Genomic DNA, 21,652 nt, shown 5'->3' with positions numbered 1-21,652 from the left:
GAGCAGGAGCAAGTTGTGTTGGGCAGGACGTGTTCCCATGCCTCAGGCATTTCTGTAGAACAGCACAGGAACTGGCCCTTTGGCCCACAATGTCCCTGCCGAATTTGATGCCGTTAAACTAATCTCCTCTGCCTTCACATGATCCACATCCCCCCCCCACTCTGCATATCCATCTGGCTAGCTAAAAGACTCTTAAATGCCATTATCATATTTTATTTGCCTCCACCATAAGTCATGTAACAAGAGAAGAATTAGGCCATTCGGCCCGTCAAATGTACTCCGCCGTTCAATCATGGCTGAACTTTCTCTCCTAACCCTTCTCCCCATAATCCTTCACACCTGTACTAATCAAGAATCTATCAATCTCTACCTTAAAAATGCGCAATGACTTGGCCTCTACAGCCTATGGTAATGAATTCCACAGGTTCACCACCCTCTGACTAAAGAAATTCCTAAGACTGTCAATGGAGATCTTATGTCACGTGTACCGAGATATAGTACAAAGCTCCGTTTTGCATGCTCTCCAAACAGATCAGATATTACATATTATTTGTATAATAATAAATACAATTGAGTCAAAATCAAGCACAATTGGTAGAGTAAAGGAGAAGAGAGTGCAGAATATAGTTCTCACCATTGCAGCGCATCAGTTCGAGTCATCCAGCACGGAAACAGGCCTTACGGCCCAACTTGTCCATGTTGACCAACATGCCCCATCTAAGCTAGTCTTACCTGCCATATCCCTCTCAACCTTTCCTATTCATGTAGCAGTCCAAGTGTCTTTTGTTTTTGTTTTATTAGGAAGGGTGTCAAAGGTTCTGGGGAGAAGGCAGGAGAATGGGGTTGAGAGGGAAAGATAGATCAGCCATGATTGAATGGTGGCGTAGACATGATGGGCCGAATGGCGTAATTCTGCTCCTACAACATGATCATGAGAGGGAAGGCAAAGTATTGCAGCAGGTGGGAGGGGTGGGGATAGAGACTGGTTGGTGTTGGGTGGAGCCAGATGGGGAGGTGATGTTGGTCGGTGTGGATATATCAGCTGTGTTCTACTTTCAGATGACGAAGACATTGAAGGTTATGATAAGCCTGTCTCGGGACGGAGGAAGATAAATCAAGTGAGTAATTCTAAACCCTCCTCTACATTCCCCCTGCAGTGGTTCACTGTTGCATCGCAACAGACAGACGCAGCAATGGGCCGCTCTGCCCCTTGAGCCTGTGCTGCCTCATGGCCACTTTCCTGCAATGTCCTCAAATGCCTCAGTTCCCAATCTCTGGTTTGAATGAACCCAACACCAGAGAGAACCCTAGTCAGTTTAATTGTCATATGCAGCAAGAATAGAACAATGAAATGCATGCTGCAGCCTAACGGGCCTGCTTATCCAATAACACACAGATATATATTTTTATATAAACATATAGAAACATAGAAAATAGGTGCAGGAGTAGGCTATTCGGCCCTTCGAGCCTGCACCGCCATTCAATATGATCATGGCTGATCATCCAACTCAGTATCCCGTACCTGCCTTCTCTCCATACCCCCTGATCCCTTTAGCCACAAGGGCCACATCTAACTCCCTCTTAAATATAGCAAGAGCAATATAGCAAATAACAATATAGCAAATATAACAATATATTTTATGTCTACTTGTATATTATTATGTAATACAATAAATGAATAACTGTTTACGAGTTAACCGTAATAATGCAAAGCCAAAGTCCTTTGCTGTGAATTCCTTCCTGAAACTCCTATGTCTGCATATCAGGGCAGCTCAGTGGAGCAGCTGATAGAACTGCTGCTTTACAGCACCATAGACATGGGTTCAATCCTGACCACGGGTGCTGTCTGTGTGGAGTTTGCACATTCTCCCTGTGACCGCGTGGGTTTCCTCACACATCCCAAAGACTTGCGGGATTGTTGATTAATTGGCCTCTGCAAATGACCCCCAGAGATCAGCAAGTGGAATAATATAGAACCAGTATAAGTGGGTGGTCGCTGGTCGGCATCGACCTAGTGGGCCGAAGGGCCTGTTTCCACGCTGTCGCTCGAAACTAAACTTTTGTGAAAGTGTGGGAGGAAACCGGAACACCCGGTGGACACACGGAAAACGTACAAACTCCGTACAGACAGCACCCGTAGTCAAGATTGAACCCAGGTTCTTGGCGCTGTAAGGCAGCAACTCTACAGCTGCACCACCGTGTCGCCCTAAATTGGTGAAATGTATGACAGCAGTTGTGAACTGTGCATTATAACACTTGCTGGGAGTCTGAGCGGCGGGTGCATTCCCTGCTGAGGGCTGACACGTGTTGTTGTCCACAGTGGAACCGCAGAAACGAGAAGGGGGAGACGGTGTTACACCGAGCCTGCATCGATGACAACCTGAAGCACGTCCAGAGTCTGGTGGAGAAGGTAAGAGACTGGAGCTGACCCACCTCAGGAGGGGGGGGGGGGGGGGGGGGGGAAGGAAGGTGCACTCTTGTTCCTGCATGCCATGTTACTCTGCACAGGAAATCACCCTCGCCTCCTCAGAAGAAGTTCAGCATGTCACCAAGGAATCTCACCAACAGAGTCTTACAGGAAACAGACCCTTCGACCCACTTTGCCAATAGCGGCCAACATGTCCCAGCTACACTAGTCCCACCTCTCTGTGTTTGGCCCATATCCTTCTAAACCTGTCCTATCCATGTACTTGGCTAAATGCCTCTTAAACGTTGCAATAATACCTGCCTCAACTACCTCCTCTGGCAGCTCGTTCCATACACCTCCCACCCTTTGCATGAAAAAGTTACCCCTTGGATTCCTATTGAATCTAACCCAATCGGATATGGACCAAGTGCAGGCAGGTGTGACTAGTGTAGCTGGGACATGTTGGCCAGTGTGGGCAAGTTGGGCTGAAGGGCCTGTTTCCATGCTGTATCACTCTGTCTATGACTCTATAGAGTGCCAACGAAGTTACAATATGGTTCCTCTTCCTTCTCACCCCCTCAGCTGCCAGCGTTTGGCCTGTGTCCCTCCAAACCTTTCCTACCCATTAGAGATGTGTTGGGTGGAAGCCAGTGGGTGCTGGTGAGATGGGGCAGAGGTTGGTCTGTTCCTGGGTCGGTTGAGTTTGGATCCCTGATGAGTGTTTCAAAATGTATGGGCAAATGCAGATAATGGGATCAACTAACCTTACTCAGCATTGGCAAGGTGGGCCAATGGGCCTGTTCCTGTGTTGTATGAAGTGATGAGTGGTTGGCATGGGACAGAGTGGAGTGTACCTCCCACAACCACAACCACTGCGCGAGGAACCGCTCACACCTTCCGCACTCAAGGTATCGGTTGCTTGTTCCTGATTAACCCTGATCATCACCTACATTCCAGGGACACCCATTGAACCCGCGAGATAACTGTGGCTGGACACCACTTCACGAAGCCTGCAACCATGGGTACCTGGGTGAGTCTCTGCTAATGGCACAAGGTCGACAGGATTCTAAAACTAAACAGCAACTGGAGATCTAAAGTTGGAACGGGTGCAGAAGAGAACGAGGGGGGGACGAGTGGAGAGTGTACGGTTGGCCTGAGAGGGGCAGGGAGTATATGGTTGGCTTGAGTGAGGAGGATGGGTGGGGGGTGTACGGTGGGCATGAGCGAGGGGGTGGGGAGAGGGTCAGGGTGTGTACAGTGGGCATGAGCGAGGGGGTGGGGAGAGGGTCAGGGTGTGTACAGTGGGCGTGTGAGGGGCAGGGGGTTTACTGTGGGCATGAGCGAGGGGGTGAGGAGAGGGGCAGGGGGCGTACAGTGGGCATGTGAGGGGCAGGATGTACGGTGGGGGATGAGCGGGGTGAGGGTGAGAGGGCTGGCACTGTGCCACTGATGCCCGTGTGTGCGTTGTGTGGTCCAGAGATCGTGCGCTTCCTGCTGGACCACCAGGCCAATGTCAACGATGCCGGGGGGCCGCACTGCGAGGGCATCACCCCACTGCACGACGCCATCGCCTGCGGGAACTTCTCCGTCGCCGAGCTGCTGGTCCAGAAAGGAGCGTCGGTGTCTGTGCGGAATGCCAAGGTCGGTGATGGTGGTGGGGGGGGTGGGTGGGGGTGTGTGAATGTTAGAGTAGGGAGGGAGGAACACCAGGTTCAGTGAGGGGGAGAGGGAACATCAGTGAGGGGAGGAGAGGGAACGTCAGGGTCAGTGAGGGGAGGAGAGAGAACGCCGGGGTCGGTGGAGGGAGGAGAGGGGATGCCAGGGTTGGTGGTAGAAGGATATAAAAATTATGAGAGGCATAAATAGCGTAGACAGTCAGAAACTCTTTCCAAGGGTATAAATGCCAAAAACTAGAGGGCATAGCTTTAACATGAGAGAGGTAAAGAGATGTGTGGTGCATGTTTTTTACACCGAGCTAGTGGGTGCCTGGGATGCGCTGCCAGGAGTGGTGGTGGAGGCAGATACAATTGGTGATTGATGTTTCTGAGGCTTTTAGATAGACACATGGATATGCAGGGAATGGAGGGATATGGATCACATGCTGGCAGAGGAGATTAATTTAAAGTGGCGTCATGTTGGGCTGAAGGGCCTGCTCCTGTGCTGCACTGTTCTGTGTTCTATCATCTCTGCTTCATTGGGGAGCTTGGGAATGGGGACCGACTGTGTGTACCGGCTCCCAACCCCCGCTCCCGCCAGGCGGTCACCGCTCTCTCCTGTTCCCTTGGGTGTGAGTGACGGTCTCACAGTGAGCTGTTGTCTGCCGTTCTCAGGGGCTGACTCCCCTCGATGGGCTGCGGGAATGGCAGCACCTCTACCGCAGGGACCTCGATCAAGAAACCCGGCAGCAGTGCAGGCACCTGGAGAGGATACTGACGGGGTCCCATGACCGAGGCAACACCGGTGCGTAAGTTCATGTGATGGGAGTGTTGGGGAGGGAGCTTCACTCCCGAGTGTGCGCAAGGTGCTGACTGTTCTGTGCCCATTCACAGGCCCCGTGGCAGAGAGCGAGCTGTTTGACTCTGAGAGTTCCCAGCTCTCACACACCACTGAGGCCGGTTCGAGGGCCCTGGGAGTGGAGGATCGGCGAGGGAGAGGCAGCCGGATCTCGGGCGGGGACGGCGTGGGGTACTGCTCCCAGAGGTGGGTAGAGGAGCCCCCCACCACCCAGGTGACAACAAGGAGCCGTCTGGATTGGTCGGACGAGGATGAGGATGACCTCCCGCTGGAGTGTTTCCGGCCATTCAGGAAGCGGCAGCGGTCGGCGGGAGACGGCGAGGGGGACCCGGTGACCCTCAGTGTCAGTGATGGGACGGCAGGCGGCCGGGGGTCTCTCCGCCCGGAGCGGGAGCGGGAATCGCACGATCCCTGCGCTGCCACCTCCACCTACCTGAGTGCCATAAGGAGCCTGGGAAGCGCCCAGTCCCGGTTCCTGTGCCAGACCCTGGCTGAGCCGGCCCCAGCCCCAACCCCAGCCCTAACCCGGTCTGCCCTGATCCCAGACGCTGAGTGCCTGGAGGAGGACTGGCTGGAGGACGACCTGTGGGATGGACGGCACAGGAAGAGGCCGCGGGAGAGGGGCGGAGTGGTCCCAGAAACTGACCCTGCTGCCAGACCTGCCCCCAACCCCACCAACTCCCCCAGGCTTCCCCTGCCCAGGAAGAGGCCGCGGCAGATGCGGATGACCCAGATCGTGGAGAGGACGGTGGTGGGGAGGACGGCAGGGCGCTCCAGACAGGGAGGGGCTGCCTTGGGCAACTCCGATCATCTCACCCCAGAGCTCTGGTCCACCGCACCTAATATCTCCATCTCACAGGTAATGCACGCCCGCTCCACCTCACCCCTCCCTCCCAACTAATCTCTCCCACCCTCCGCACTACCCCCTCCCTCCACCCGCACTACCCCCAGCCCTCCACACTACCCCTCTCACTGCCTGCTACTCCCCTCCATACTAACCCTCTTCCTCCCTCCCTCCACACTATCCCCCCCTCCGCATTACCCCCCCCTCCGCATTACCTCCCTCCCTCCAATTACCCCCTCCCTCTGTACTACTCCCTCCCTACCCCCCTTCCTCCAGCAAGCCCCACCTTCTGACTCCAGACAATGCAACTTTTCCTCCGTTACTGCCATCTTAGTCAGGCCTGTTACATCGTCATTACCACTAGTAGTTCACTAGTTATCTGGCCTCCAGTCACTGATTTATCAATCTACTATAATTATGTCAATTATAGTAGATAATACTATATAGTAGATAATACCCAGCATACAATCACTAGCCCTCTAATCTGCTGTGGTAATTCTGTAGTTACCCAATGTCCAGTTGCTAAAGGGCCTGTCCCACTTGGCCGTCATTTACGCTACAGACCAGTAGTGACTGACACGCGACTGTCGCGTGCGTCACCATGCGTCTTCACAGCCGTCTGGAGCGCGTGACGTCATTTGAAGATAGTCACAAACTACTGGAGTAACTCAGCGGGACCGGCAGCATCTCTGGAGAGAAGGAATGGATGATGTTTCGGGTCGAGGCTCTTCTTCAGTCTGAAAGAAAGGTCTCGACCCGAAACGTCACCCATTCCTTCTCTCCAGAGATGCTGCCGGTCCCGCTGAGTTACTCCAGCAGTTTGTGTCTATCTCCAATCGTCTTGGCCCCGCTCTGGGAGTAGGATTGGGGGCGGATCCGGATCCCCAGGCCGAGCTCGGCGATCGTTTGCCTGTTTCTGCTGCTGTTGGAGGTGAGATGTTGCGCCGCGCCAGGGTCTTTGGCCTGTCCCACTTTGGCCGTCAGTTACGCGACAGGCCGGTGGCGCGCGAAGATTTTGTGCAGGACGAAGTCCACACTCCTCCGCACCACTCCATGCGCCCGTCCCATGCTACCCACACGCTAGCAGGTCGTGTAAATGGCGCGCAAATGACGGCCAAGTGGGACAGGTCCTTAACTCACCAATCAGCTTGAGTAATGATAGTTACCTGGTCTCCAGTCAGTCGCCCTCTGATCTGCTCTAGTAATTCTACAGTTACCCTGTCTCCAGTCACCAGCCCTGTGCTCTCTGTCTCTCCCCAGAGTCCAGCCCTGCCGATTACACAGACCGCCAACACCGCAGTGCCTCATTTAATTAGAGTGAAGGTCACAGTGCAAGAGACCATCTTTCTGATCCCAGTTCCACACAGGTGTGTCCTTTAATTATTCCTTGTGCACGGTGGGATGGGGACCCACAGACATGAGAGACGGTCAGAACCTTTCCCCAGGGTGGAAACGTCACAGCTTTAAGGTGAGAGGGGCAAAGTTTAAAGAAGATGTGCAGGGCAAGTTTTTACATAGCGAGTGGTGGGTGCCCGGAACACGCTGCTAGCGGCAAGGGTCTTTTAATGTTTTTATTATTATGGGTGTCAAAGGTTATGGGGACAAAGCAGGAGAATGGGGTTGAGAGGGAAAGATCGATCAGCCATGATTGAATGGCGGAGTAAACTCAGTGAGCCGATTGGCCTAATTCTGCTCTTAAAACTTATGAATTTATGAAATGTTGTTTTTGTTCCTATCTCAACTACCTCCTATGGCAGCTCATTCCATGTACCAACTGCCCTCTGTATAATAAATTGCCCCTTGGGTGTGCATTAAATCTTTCCCCTCTCACCTTAAACATATGTCCTCTTGATTTTGATTCTCCTACCCTGAGTAAAAGACATTCGATTCCATAGACAAGATGTGGTGGGGAGCGGTGAAGACCTGTCCCCGGCAATGAGAGGGGCGGGCCTGCTGACGGATTGGAGCAGGCGGTCAGGGGGCGCTGATGTTGGGTGAGTTTAACCTGCTCTCTCTCTCTCTCCTCCTCCACAGCAGCGGTGAGGTGCACACAGTGTCCTGGCTGGCTGAACAGGCCAGCCAGCGCTATTACCAGACCTGTGGTCTAAGGCCCAAGCTCAGCCTGAAGAAGGAAGGAGCCTTGCTGGACCCACTGGATCCCATCACCCACGTCCTGCAGAGTGACGAGGAGGTAAGATCCAGGGTCTCCGCTCAGCGCAGATCCCTCCGCACCGCACTGCCCCATCACCCAGTCACAGGGTCAGTCACAGAGTGAAGTTCCCTCTATCCCATCACATGCTCCCGGGATCAGACACAGAGTGAAGCTCCCTCTACATTGTCCAAAGATGCCCCATCAAAGCTAGTCCTAATTGTCCCTGTTTGGCCCATATCCATCTAAATCTTTCTGATCCACATATCTGTCCAAAAGTCTTTCAAGTGTAATTATACATGCTTCATCTACCTCCTGGCAGCTAATTCCATTCTCTGTGTCTTGGAGTTAGATGTAGCCCTTGTGGCTAAAGGGATCAAGGGGTATGGAGAGAAGGCAGGTACAGGATACTGAGTTGGATGATCAGCCACGATCATATTGAATGGCAGTGCAGGCTCGAAGGGCCGAATGGCCTACTCCTGCACCTATTTTCTATGTTTCTATGAAAAGGTTGCCTTTCAGGTTCCTATTAAATCTTTCTCCTCTCACCATAAACTTTTGCTCCCTGGTTCTTGATTCCCCTACCCTGGGTAAAAGACTGCGTATTCAACCGCATTCCCATCGTGATTTTATACGCCCCTATAAGATCGCCCCTCATCCTGCAGAGCTCCAAGGAATAACCCTCCTTCCTAGCCAACCTCTCCTTCTCGCTCAGGCCCTCAACTCCTGGCAATATCTTCATAAATCTCGAAGCTTCTTTGCAGCTTGTTACGACAAACCTATGAAAGGTTGTGGAATGTGCTGCCGGGGCGGTGAAGATATGATAGTGACCCACAAGAGACATTTGGATGGCCACATGCAGGGAATGGAAGAATATTGATCAGGTGCAGGCAAAGGGGATTTGTTTAACTCGGTATCATGTTCAGCAGGCATTGTGGGCTGAAGGGCCTGTTCCTGTACTGTTCTGAGAACTAACTGGGTCTGAGTGTGGAGAGGTCTGGTGGCCTTTGTTCCGTGGGCAGTGGCAGTGAAGGAAGTGGACAGACTCGCCCACCGTCAGATAGCAGGAGCAGACCACTCGGCCCCACCATTCAATATATCTCTGCTAGCTTCCACTCTTGTATGCCAGTTCCCCCTCAATTCTTTATAGTCATAGATTCATACATGGCTGGCACAGCGCCCATATACACCAGCCGCTCTCTGCCGCTGGCGTTGTACTGTGGCTCACTCGTTGTACGATGCGATTGCTTTGCAGGTGCTGGCCGTTGTCTTGTCCTGGGACCTGCCTCCCCTCTCTGACAGATACAAGAAAGCCTGTCACAGCCTGGGACTGGGTAAGGAGTGTCTGCACTTATTATTCACCGGAATATATATAGGTATAGATTTATTATTGTCACGTGTACTGAGGTACAGTGAAAAGCTTTATTTTACATGCTATACACACAGATCAGATATATTATACATAAATAAATACAATCAAGTCACACTCAAGTACAATAGGTAGGATAATGGGGAAGATACAGAGTGCAGAATATAGTTCTCAGCATTGTAGCGCATCAGTTCCACAGACAAAGTCCAATGTCGACAATGGGGTAGAGATGAATGAGACGGTACCCTAGCTGATTGGAGGACCATTTAGAAGCCTGATAACTAAAGGGAAGAAGCCGTTCCCGAGTCCGGTGATTTGCGCTTCTGTACCTTCTGCTGGATGGGAGCAGAGAGAAGAAGGAATGGCTGGGGTGGGACACGTCTTTTGATTATGTTGGCTGCTTTCTGGAGGCAGCTTGAAGTGGGCTCCAGATGGAGTCGGTGGTGTGGAGTCTGGTCTGTGTGACGGATTGGGCTACATCCACAACTCTGCAATTGGTTCCCAATGCAAGCTGTGATACTTTCCACAGTGGTTCTGTGGAAGTTGGTGAAATTCCCTTGTAGACCTACAGAACTTCTGTAGTGTGAACGAGGGGAAAGGGGCGAGGCAAGCTGGATGGTGCCTAAGGCTCGGTGTGAATGCAGTGGTTGTTGATCTTGCTGTCTCTCTCTCTCGCACCAGCTGAGGACAGCCTGGTGCTGAGGGCGTGCGAGGTGCAGGGAGGCGGCTCCTGCTTCCGGCTGAGTGGGCTCCCGCTGGGCACGAAGGGCCTGGTCCCCCTCCTGCGCTCCCTCCGCCTACACATGGCCACCCGGGAGCTGCGACTGGCAGACACACAGCTGGCACTGCCCGCCCTAGGGGAGTTACTCGCCACCCTGCTCACCCTACCCAACCTCACCCTACTTGACCTCTCCGACAACCTCATCAATGGCCCCGGCCTGAGGGAGCTCAGCGAGGGAGCACGCCAGTCCGCCCAACCCCCCTTCCCAGTGAGTGCCAGACCCATATTTTCCTGTATCTGTACGATTTAAAATTAGACGCTCTTGACTCTTAACTCCCGTCAGAGAGGTTTAGTGTCTACTGGCCCCACTACCTTCAGCAGGAACAACGCTGCACTGGACCTCGATGTCCTTTTCTAGGTCGTCCAGAAAGGTATTGAGTTGAAGCTGGTTGTTCCCCTTCACCACCGTGCCCTTCCCGCTCTTTTGAGCATATGGCGCAGGGTCCTCATTAGCCCGGGCACGTTTGACCCCCGGAGGGAGGTCAGTTTGGGACGATGTGTGGCACCTTCAGTTTTTACGATAAACTTGCATAATTCCTCCATGGGAATGAGTGGAGTGGCGTCGGGGGGGGGGGGGGGGGGGGGGAGCGAGAACATCCATAAACTCGCTATCCGAGGAGTGCCATTCACTGACAATGGAATCCCTTGCGCCCAAGTGGTCCCAATCACCATCTCACTGACAATGGAATCCCCACCCCCGGACACACCCTCGGTGCTTGATTCACCCGCCCCACACTGTGCAGCGGTTGTCTCTTCCCCACCCACAGGTATCTCCTCCACCTCAGTCCCAACCCTGGGGTCAGTAGCAGAGGGGCATTCCCTAGATGTACCCGGGGAGTCTAGACCATCGGTTGGGTGCGCAGAAGGGCCGTCTAGCTCTCCACAGGTTGGGCCCAGAGAAGACCCTGTTTTTAATTTTTTTTTAAATTATATTATATTTATTTATTATATAAAAAAATAAAAATAAACATACAGAGTATTAACACAATCAAAGACTGCCTATGTTGACGGTTTACCAACAAACGATCATTAAATTAATATAACGCCAACTTTATCAACAAAGTCCCTCTGGAGCCAGGTCCTGAGGGAGAGAAGGGCTGGTTTCCCCTACCCCCTCCCCACCCACTGTCCCTAACTCCGCAGGCGTGCTCTGTGTCATGTCCTGGGTGGGTTGCTCCTGGGCTTTCTCGGAGGCGTTGCAAGGGACTCCCTTCCCAACAAGAATCTCCCTTGCACCATTGCGCCCAAGTGGTCCCAATCACCGTCCACCCAAGAATCCTCTCCAGGGCATGAGACCAGGGCCTGAACCAGAGGGTGGGAGCCTTCCCCCACCACAGTACTCCCCTCCCCGCCCTGGAAGATTCCTTGTTTTTTTCCCCCTTCCTCTCTCCCCTGGAGAGACATCTCCTTTATTTTCAGCCTGAGGAACTCTGCACAACCCCAGGGTTCCCCGACTCAACTACAGTCGGAATGGCAGGGGGGTTAGTGGCATCGGAGACGGAGGCCATGTCTGGGATTTGGGGCAATACCTCCAAATATGCACCCACGTCGCTGCAGGCATGGCACCTTGGGCACTCCGATGTCCAGAAGATTATGATATCTGCCCCTCTACATCGGGGACCTGGGGTGGAGAGTACTACACTTAGGAGTCCCGAGCAACCTGGTTTTATTCAGGTTCACAGACTCGCCAGCCGCCTGCCACTTTTTTGGGCTGGAAGAGTCTGTCTTCCACGTGTATATGGAGTGTGTGAGGCTGCAGCCCCTGTTCCAATATCTAAAGGGGCTGCTCCTTGTCTTCTTGCTGCACTTCTCACCCACCATCCTCATCTTTGGACACACTGCGTAGGGGAGAGGGTAGGGCCGAAGATGTCCTGGTAGGGTTGCTCCTGGGCCTGGCCAAGCTGGCCGTCCGTGAGTCACGGCGCCAGGCGGTGGAGGGCTCCGCCCGAGCCAGCTGCCTGCCCCTTTTCCGGGGTTACGTCCGCGCCCGGATGGTATAAGAGAGGGACTACGCGCTGCCCACGGGCTCCCTGGGGGGGGGGGGTGGAGATGGAATGTATCCTCAATAAGGATTGTAATAGTTATTTGAAAATTTAGTATTTAGATAATTTGGTGACTGTGTATTATGGTGGTGGGTGTGTTACGACTATTTTGGTTTAATAAATATTTTTAATAATAATTGAATAAATTTTAAAAAGTGTGGCGCTCCATCAGCATTGCCCCCCCTCACCTCCCCCCCCCTCAGCACTGCCCCCCCCCAGTACTCCCCCCCCCCCCCCCCCCCCCCCTCAGCACTGGGCTCCCCCCTCAGCACTGCCCCCCCCCTCAGTACCGCCCCTCTCACAGTATTGACATTGAGCTGCCTCTCGCTGTTGCAGAGTCTGCGGGAGTTGAACCTGAGCCTCAACCCGCTGGGGGAGGGCAGCTGGCAGAGCCTGGCTGTGCTGCTGGAGTGCTGTCCCGTGCTGACCACACTCAGACTCCAGGCCTGCGGGCTGACCACTAGCTCCCTGCAGCAGCATCGCCACCAGCTTGCAGAGGCCATGAAAGGTGAGGGCTGGCTTGTTGCATTACTGAGGGGAGGGGGTTGTGTGTGTGTGTGACATATTTATCACAACCATGCAAAATAGAGGGTTTACGTTTCATTTAATTCATGTCATGTGCACCATGGTACAGTGATGTTTTGTTTTGCTCGCTACCCCAACAGATCAGATAAACTATACATAAACAGAATCAAGCCAAACTCAAGTACAGTAGGTAGAGCAAAGGGGAAGATGCTGGGTGCAGAATATAGTTCTCAGCATTGTAGCGCATCACAAATGGACACACAAAGTCAAATTGATTTAAGGGGTGAATCAGATGGTACCCCAGCTTATGAAAGGACTGTTCAGAAGCCTGACAACAGAGGGGAAGGTGTTCCTGAGTCTGGTGGTGCGCACTTTCATGCTTCAGTATCTTCTGCTGGACAGGAGCAGAGAGAAGAAGGAATGACCGGGGTGGGATAGGTCTTTGATACGGAGTGCAGAATATAGGGATAGAGATGAATTGGGCAGTAGCAGAGCTTATGGGCAATTATTCTACAAACCCACATGATTTTGGGATGTGGGAGGAAATGCACACAGTCTTTGGTCGAACGTACAAATTCCATACAGACAGCACCCAAGGTCAGGATCATTTGCTGCATGTGTGGACCAGATTAGAGGGAGGCACAGCTGGGAGACCTGTTGCCTCATAGCAGCAGACTCGGATTATATCCTGACATCTAGTAGTATCTGTTTGCGCGTTCTCCCGGTGACTGCGCAGATTTCCTCCAAGTGCTCTGGTTTCCTCCCACTTCCCAAGATGTTCGGTTCTGTAGGTTAATTGGTCATCTAAATTGCCCCTAGTGTGCGTGGAGTTGGTGAGAAAATGGGATAACATAGAACTAGTGTGAACGGGTGATCGATGGTCAGTGTGGACCCAGTGGTCAATGTTTCAAGTCGGGACCTTGTGAGGTTGATAAAATCGATGCCTTGGTGATCTGGGAGCCGTGTGAGTTAGAACCTTCTCCCCAGGAAGGCAATGGGAAATACCAGAGGGCAAAGCTTTGAGAGGGAAAGTTTAAAGAAGATGTGTGGGGCAATGTTTTTTACACAGAGGGTGGTGGGTACCTGGAACATTATGCCAGAGATGGTGGTGGAGGCAGATAGGATGGTGGTGTTTCAGAGGCTTTTAGACAGGCACATGGATATGCAGGAGATGGAGGGATATAGATCACGTGTAGGCAGAGGAGATTAGTTTAACGGCATCATGTTCAACACGGACATCCCTGTCTGTTCTGTGTTGTAAAGATTGGTTTAGATTGGTTGGTTCTCCGTGGATTGTCACCTTGACGTGGTGGAGAAGCTTGTGTGATCCTGAGAGCGATTCCGTCTGGAGCTATGCTCCTGGTTGGGTCACCCATGGCGGTAAGGTCGAGGGGGAGGTCTCTGACAAAGAGCAATCCAACCAAGACCTGAACGATGGAACAGGCGGAGGATGATGGCTGACCTTAATGGAGCGTCACAACGGCTGGGAAGGCAGATGAAGACTGCAGCAGAAAAGGGTCTCCGGTCGTCCGGTTGGCCCAGATCTGTCGAGGACCGTGTGGTGGCTGTGTGCACCAGTCTCCCCACGTTAAACAAAGTCACGCACAGGCGTCCTAAAGGACAGTCCTACTTGTTTCGAGTGATCGCTGATGATGATGATGATGGTTTAGAGTGGACCGTAGCTGTGTGTGAGGGGTGGGTGTGAGTGGTCCGTGGGAATGTGAGTGGTCAGTGGGTGTGAGAGTGTTGTCGCCAGTGACCCCCCCCCCCTTGCTCCTGTTCCCCACAGGTTCCCTGCATCTGAAGACACTGTGCCTGTCACACAATGCGCTGGGAGGGCAGGGGGTGGAGCTGATCCTGCAGAGCCTCCCCCACCGCTCCCTCACTCACCTGGACCTGTCGGCAGTGGGGGGGGCAGGCGGTGACACCCTCCGCGTCGAGCACTTCGTCAGGTACCTGTCACAGGTGAGTGGAAGAACCTTCATCGGGATCCAGCCTCCCGAAAACAGGAATGATATTCAGCAGTTGGTGACCCGTTAATGGAATTTGTCTCTCTCCCTCTCCCCTTCGCCAGGATGGATGCTGCCTGACCCACCTGAAGCTCTCGGCCAACCGCCTGACGGACGACTCTCTCCATGATCTCTCCAGGTAACCTCCCTCTTCAATACCATGCACACTACAGTGTGCTTTACTAATCGCCCAGCTAGAGGAAGGATGTCATTACGCTGCAGAGGGTGCAGGGTGTCTGGATGTTTAGGTTTAAGTCTCAGAATAGTGAAAAGCTTTGTTTTTGCCTGCTATGCAAGCAGATTAGATAAATACAATCAAGTACTATAGGCAGCGCAAAGGGGAAGATGCAGTGTGCAGAATATAGTTCTCAGCACTGTAGCGTACCAGTTCCATTGACAAAGTCCAAGGCTTATGTTATAGGGAGAGATTGGAAAGACAGGACAGAGTGGGAAGGCTGAGGGGTGAGCTGATTGAGGCGTACAAGATCATGAGGGGCTGTGGGTAAGATGGATGGATTGTGTTTTTCCCAGGGTATGGGAGTATAAAACTAGAGTGCATAGTGTAGTGAGAGGAGCAAGATTTAAAGAAGATTTGAGGGGCAACTTTAGCATCATCCAGCGTCAGTGTGTCTCAGCTCCTCTCCCCTCACACCCTCATCACCCCAAGACTCATCTTACCGTGGCTCTCGCATTTCTCTCCAACGCCGACAGCTCAACTTCATTCCGCACACATTTACTACAGTCCAGGAGTGATCTAGGAGTACAAGTACCTGAAAATGGCACTGCAGATAGACACGGTGGTGCAGACAGCCTTTATCACACGAGCCTTCAACAGGCGTACCAGATGAGGGAGGGGAAGCTGCAGTTAGAACATTGTGTTCGGTTTTGGTCAACTGTTACAGGAAAGATGCCATTAAGCTGGAAAGAGTGTAGAGAATATTTATGTTGCCAGGACTCAAGGGCCGGAGCTCCAGGGAGAGGCTGGGCAGGCTAGGACTTTATTCCTTGGAGCACATAAGGCTGAGGGGTGATGTTATAGATGTGTATAAGATCATGAGAGGAATACATAAGGTGAATTAGTTTTTTCTCCAGGGTGGGGGAAGCAAGAATCAGAGGGCACAAGTTTAAGGTGAGGGGAAAAATGTAATAGGAACTTGAAGGACAACCTTTCAAATGGAGGGTGGTGGGTGTATGGAATGAGCTGCCAGAGTAAGTAGTTGAGGCAGGTACTATCACTACATTTAATAGACACTTGGACGGGTACATGGATTGAAAGGTTTGGAGGGTTATGGGCCAAAGGTGGGTAGGTGAGGTTTGCTTAGATGGGACATCTTGGTCGGCCTAGACGAGTTGGGTGGAAGGGCCTGTGACTGGCCCACACCATGTGGGGGAAGGATGGTGACGGGGGCCGCGGGGTCTGAGTTGGGCAGAGGGTGACACTGTCTCTGTGATGTGCAGGTGTTTGCTCCTCTGCCGCTCCCTGGAGGCCCTGGATCTCTCCGCCAACCCTGGACTCACCACCGCAGGCCTGGACCTGCTGCTGGGAGCAGTGCGGGTGCGCAGCTCTGGGCTGCAATTCCTCAGCCTGGCAGGTACACTGGGGCGCGGTGGGGACCAGGGGGCTGCCAGGACAGGGCCAGGTGGGGGTGTGGAGAGTCAGGATCCCAGCTGTCTAACAGCAAACCATCCCCATCCTTCCCTCTCATCATCCCTCTCTCCCACTCGCCTTTCCCTCTGTCCCTCTCCTCCACCCACCTTCCTCCCTCATTTCCACCTGCCACTCTCCTTACTTTCAATCCGCCACCTTCCGTCTCCCTCTCTGGCCCTCTTCGGCCTTTCTCCCTCCATTCCCTCTGCACCTCTCCCTCCCTCCCCCCTTCCTACCCTGCTCCCTCCCTTCCCTGCCTGGGGTTCAGGGGGGCTGCGTTGAAGGTCAGGGTTGAGGGTCTGGTTTAACGGGGTCGGGGGTGTAGGACGAGGTCGGGGTTGAAGGATGGGGTCGGGGATCTAAGACGGGGTTGGGGGGTGAGGGACGGGATCAGGTTAAAGGTTGGGGGTGAGGGTCAGGGTTGTAGGACGGGGTCGGGGGTGTAGGATGGGGTCGTATGTGTAGGATGGGGTCGGGGCTGAAGGGGTCAGGGAGTAGGACGGGGTCGGGGTTGAAGGTTGGGGTTGAATGGGTCGGGGGTGTAGGATGGGGTCGGGGCTGAAGGATGGGGTTGAAGGGGTCGGGGAATAGGACGGGGTCTGGGCTGAAGGATGGGGTTGAAGGGGTCGGGGGTGAAGGATGGGGTTGAAGGGGTCGGGGAGTAGGACGGGGTCGGGGCTGAAGGATGGGGTTGAAGGGGTCGGGGAGTAGGACGGGGTCGGGGCTGAAGGATGGGGTTGAAGGGGTCGGGGGTGAAGGATGGGGTTGAAGGGGTCGGGGTTGTAGGTCGGGGTTGAAGGTTGGGGTTGAAGGGGTCGGGGAGTAGGACGGGGTCGGGGCTGAAGGATGGGGTTGAAGGGGTCGGGGAGTAGGACGGGGTCGGGGCTGAAGGATGGGGTTGAAGGGGTCGGGGAGTAGGACGGGTCGGGGCTGAAGGATGGGGTTGAAGGGGTCGGGGAGTAGGACGGGGTCGGGGCTGAAGGATGGGGTTGAAGGGGTCGGGGGTGTAGGATGGGGACGGGGTTGAAGGACGAGGATGGGGTCGGGGTTGTAGGACGGGGTTGGGGTTAGTGCTGCTCTCTGACCGTCCCCCTCTCTCCCTCGATTGCAGGTGCCTCTGTCCAGGAGTGGTCCATGGCGGAGGGTACGGCCCCCCGGGTGGGGGAGCTGCAGCTGTGCAGCACGGGGCTGCACAAGGGGGAGATGGAGAGGCTGGCGGGGAGCTGGCGCAGTGCCCTGGGGGGCCGGGGCAGGGCCCTGTGTCGTCTGCACAAGTGCCTGCTACGGGCAGTGCCCAGTGGTCAGAGCTAACCCCTCCCCGCCCACTCCCTACCCTCCCCCCTCCCCTTCACCCAGTCTCCCCATCAAATCCTCCAACCATTCACCCACCCCCTTGCTCTCCCTTCACCCCCTACCTCCCTCTTCAACTCCTTCCCTCCCACTCAGTCCCTCACTCCCCACCTCCCACTCCCCTCTTCCACCACTCTGGTCCTTCCTTCCTGCATCTCCCCCGTTCTCTCCCACTCCCACCCCTCCTGTCTGTTTACCGTTGCTTTTCACCAGTGCTGCTCCTGTAACTGCTTGTACTTTGTATATTAAACCAGACATTACAACCGATCTGTCTACTGTCATCTTTAGTTTACCCGTGTGGGTCCCATCCACCTCATACAGCACGAAAGCAGGCCCTTTGACCCAATTTGTCGTGTCAACCAAGATGCCCCATCTACGCTTGGCCCATTTGCCTGTGTTTGGCCCTTATCCCTCCAAACCTTTCCTATCCATATATCTGTCTTTAAAATGTTGTTATTGTGCCTGCCTCAACTACCTCTTCTGGCAGCTTGTTCTGTATACCCACCACCCTTTGTGATAAGATTGCCCGTCGGGTTCCTATTAAATCTTTCCCCTCCTTAACCAATGCCCGTGAGTTCTTGATTCCCGTACCCTAGAAAAAAGACAGCATTTATCCTATACATTCTCCTCATGATTTTATACACCTCTATAAGATCACCCCTTATCCCAAGGAATAAAATCCGAGTCTGCCCAACCTCTCACCATAGTTTGAGGCCTCGAGTCCTGGCAGTATCCTCGTAAACCTTCTCTGTACCCTGAAAAGAAATGACACCCTTCCTTTTGCAGAGTGACCAAAACAGAACACATTACTCCAAACACAGCCTCACCGACGTCTATGCCAATGTAAGAACATCTCAACTTCTATATTTAAATCCTTGTCTAACAAAGGCCAGAGTGTCCAAAATCCTTTCTTCATCACCTTGTCCACCAGTGATGCCACTTTCATTGTACTATGTATTTGTGTTCCTGGATCCCTTTTCTCTTCACTCCCAGGGCCTTGCCTTTCCATAGCCAAGAGTGTTTCATTGTCATTTCCACGGACAATGGAACAGTGAATATCTTGCAGCAGCATAACACGCCTGTAAACACATTACGCATCCATAACATATGATCAACATTTTAAAATCCAGTAAATTTTTTTTTTTTAAGTACCTGTGTAAAAAGTAGTGCGACCAATAACAGTCCATAGTTCCCACAGTTTAGTGTTATGTAGTGTTCATGGCCTTGGTTTGACTTCCCAAAATGCGGCACCTCACACTTGACTGAATTAAGCGCCATTTGTCATTCCTTGGCACACTTGCCCAGCAGTAAATTCTTGATAATTTCCTTCACTGTCCAATGAATCTACAGCCGGAGCAGAGGGGCCACGCCAATGTAGTAAGGCGGGAGACTGCAGAATTAGATAAACATTAAGATTGGTTGGTTCTCCGTGGATTGTCACCTTGACGTGGTGGAGAAGCTTGTGTGGTCCTGAGATCCTGAGAGCGATGCCGTCTGGAGCTATGCTCCTGGTTGGGTCACCCATGGCGGTAAGGTCGAGGGGGAGGTCTCTGGCAAAGAGCAATCCAACCAAGACCTGAACGATGGAACAGGCGGAGGATGATGGCTGACCTTAGTGGAGCGTCACAACAGCTGGGAAGGTGGATGAAGACTGCAGCAGAAAAGGTCGTCCGGTTGACCCAGATCTGTCAAGGACCGTGTGGTGGCTGTCTGTGCACCAGTCTCCCCACGTTAAACAAAGTCACGCACAGGCGTCCTAAACGACAGTCATACTTGTTTCGAGTGATTGCTGATGATGATGATGGTTTAGAGTGGACCGTAGCTGTGTGTGAGGGGTGGGTGTGAGTGGTCCGTGGGAATGTGAGTGGTCAGTAGGAGTGAGAGACTCCGTGCGTCTATTCGATTTATTCTCATGATTTGTATACCTTTATAAGATTACCTCTCATCCTCCCACGCTCCAAGGAATAGAGTCCTAGATTGCTCAATCACTCCCAATAGCTCAGGCCCTTGAGTCCTGGCAACATCTTGTAAATCTTCTCCGCGCCCTTTTCAACTTAACATCTTTCCTATAACGGTGCCCAGAACACAATACTCTAAATTCAGCCTCGCCAACATGTTATATTACTGCAACGTAACCTCCCAAGTTCTATATTCTAAGGAACTGCAGATGCTGGTTTAAACAGAAGAAAGACACAAAAAGCTGGAGTAACTCAGCAGGACAGGCAGCATCTCTGGAGAAAAGGAATAGGTGATGTTTTGGGTCGAGACGCTTCAACATGTTCAGTTGGTAAAGAGGGAGGGCAACATAAAACAATGTAATAAGGGCTGGTTTTGGTGGGGAAACACTGGATTCAGAAGGAATTCCAAGTCTTCATTCAGAGAGCCTCAGATTAATCAGGGGGTCTTCAGTGTGGATTTATTAACGAGTGCTTGAAATCTGTGGAATTCTCTACCTCAGGTGGAGGCAGGTTCTCTGGGAGCTTTCAAGAGAGAGCTAGATAGGGTTCTTAAAAATAGCGGTCAGGGGATATGGGGAGAAGGCAGGAAAGGGGTACTGATTGGGGATGATCACATTGAATGGGCTCGAAGGGCTGAATGGCCTACTCCTGCGTCTATTGTCTATTATCTTTGATGGAGGCAACAAGGAAAGTCAAAGAGGGTGGTGGATTTGGTGATGTCTATTAAGGAAAACAAAACTACAGCTGCTGGAATCTGAAACAAGAACAGAAATGCTGGAAGAACTCAGACGGCCAGCCAGCATCTGTGGAGAGAGAACCCGATCAAGGTCACGTTCTCCAGACTTAACCATCACCAAAAAAGATGTCCAACCACACTGAAGCTGTGGGCATGAGATCACACCAACATCTCTATTTCCTCAGGGGACTAAGGAAGTACAGCATGTCTCCAAGGAATCTCACCAACTTCATGGAAAACATTCTATTGGGAAGCCTCACAGATTGGTTTGGGAACAACTGCTCAAGAAATTGCAGAGTTGTGGATGTAGCCCAGTCTATCACCACAGACCAGACTCTGCACCATTGACTCCATCTACACTTCACGCTGCCTCGGGAGAGCAGCCAACACTGCAGAATTAGATAAGGATAACTCACACCCCGATCATTACCTCTCCCATTGGGCAGAGATGGAATTGTGAAAGCTTGTTCCACCAGATTCCAATACCACTAGGGGCTCCGCATTGATGGCAGCCTCTGTCTACAGTCTGTCTGTTTTTCTTTTTTTTTATTTTAATTTTTAGTCTGTTTTTAAGGTTTCTTTCGTTTTTCTATGTGGGGGAGGGGGGTAGGGTAAGGGGGAAACCGTTTCCCAGTCACGTCCTGGCGAGGACGCGACTATTCTCCGAGAAGCGTCCTCACCCCTCTCCTCGCGGCCTACCAACTGGATTGGCGCGGCCTTTCCTGCCGGGGCCCGGCCAAAGTTTCAGCGGCAGCGCAGCACTGGATACATCGCGGAGCGGGCGATGCCTTACCTGGATCGCCGTTTGAAGCTCCGGAGTGTTGGGCCTGCTGCTTCAACATCGTGGAGCTGTGGTTTGCAGGGCTTCCAGCGCGGGCGGCACTGACTTCATAATCGCGTGGTCCTGGGACCTTTTGCCGAGGGCCGCCAGCGAGAAATCTCCGCCCAGCGCGGCCTGTGGACTTCAGGAGCCGCGGTCTCCGGTAGGAAGTGGCCGATTCGGATGTCCAAGCCGCTGAGGTTGTTCTCCCGTTCCGACGTCGGAGTTCCATCATCCCGGCGAGACGGCCTGAACATCGGGCCGCCCGTAGCGGCGACAGCAAGGGGTTCGGGAGCCCCCCGACCACGGGTGAACAACAAAGGAGGAGGACTGAATTTTGGTGCCTTCCCTCACAGTAGGAAACTTTGTTTCCGCTGTGTGGGGATGTCTATGTTAAAGTCTATCGTGTTCTGTGCTCTTTTTTACTCGTATGGCTGTATGGTGACCACACGTGTGACAAATAAATGTATCTTGTACCCCACCGTTAACTGCTACTGAAT

General features: G+C 52.8%; 1 protein-coding gene across 1 annotated transcript in view; it reads left to right on the top strand.

Annotated features, from left to right (window-relative positions):
* The window catches only part of tonsl (tonsoku like, DNA repair protein), a 34,647-nt gene extending 16,744 nt beyond the window's left edge, over window positions 1-17,903 (top strand). The window contains exons 12-26 of the mRNA XM_033039307.1: window positions 1,060-1,118; window positions 2,321-2,410; window positions 3,365-3,437; window positions 3,885-4,048; window positions 4,738-4,871; window positions 4,919-5,780; window positions 7,026-7,132; window positions 7,800-7,956; window positions 9,170-9,248; window positions 9,965-10,272; window positions 12,443-12,614; window positions 14,421-14,596; window positions 14,706-14,779; window positions 16,099-16,232; window positions 17,400-17,903. Coding sequence (XP_032895198.1) covers window positions 1,060-1,118; window positions 2,321-2,410; window positions 3,365-3,437; window positions 3,885-4,048; window positions 4,738-4,871; window positions 4,919-5,780; window positions 7,026-7,132; window positions 7,800-7,956; window positions 9,170-9,248; window positions 9,965-10,272; window positions 12,443-12,614; window positions 14,421-14,596; window positions 14,706-14,779; window positions 16,099-16,232; window positions 17,400-17,599 — 2,789 coding nt within the window. The 3' untranslated portion in view covers window positions 17,600-17,903. The remainder of the gene's footprint in view (window positions 1-1,059; window positions 1,119-2,320; window positions 2,411-3,364; window positions 3,438-3,884; window positions 4,049-4,737; window positions 4,872-4,918; window positions 5,781-7,025; window positions 7,133-7,799; window positions 7,957-9,169; window positions 9,249-9,964; window positions 10,273-12,442; window positions 12,615-14,420; window positions 14,597-14,705; window positions 14,780-16,098; window positions 16,233-17,399) is intronic.
* Window positions 17,904-21,652: the final 3,749 nt, after the last annotated feature.

The sequence above is a fragment of the Amblyraja radiata genome, chromosome 2 (assembly GCF_010909765.2).
Source record: "Amblyraja radiata isolate CabotCenter1 chromosome 2, sAmbRad1.1.pri, whole genome shotgun sequence".
In the NCBI taxonomy this organism is placed as follows: Eukaryota; Metazoa; Chordata; class Chondrichthyes; order Rajiformes; family Rajidae; genus Amblyraja; species Amblyraja radiata.
The sequence above is the reverse complement of the archived record's forward strand: the minus strand, read 5'-3'. Positions and strand labels throughout refer to the sequence as shown.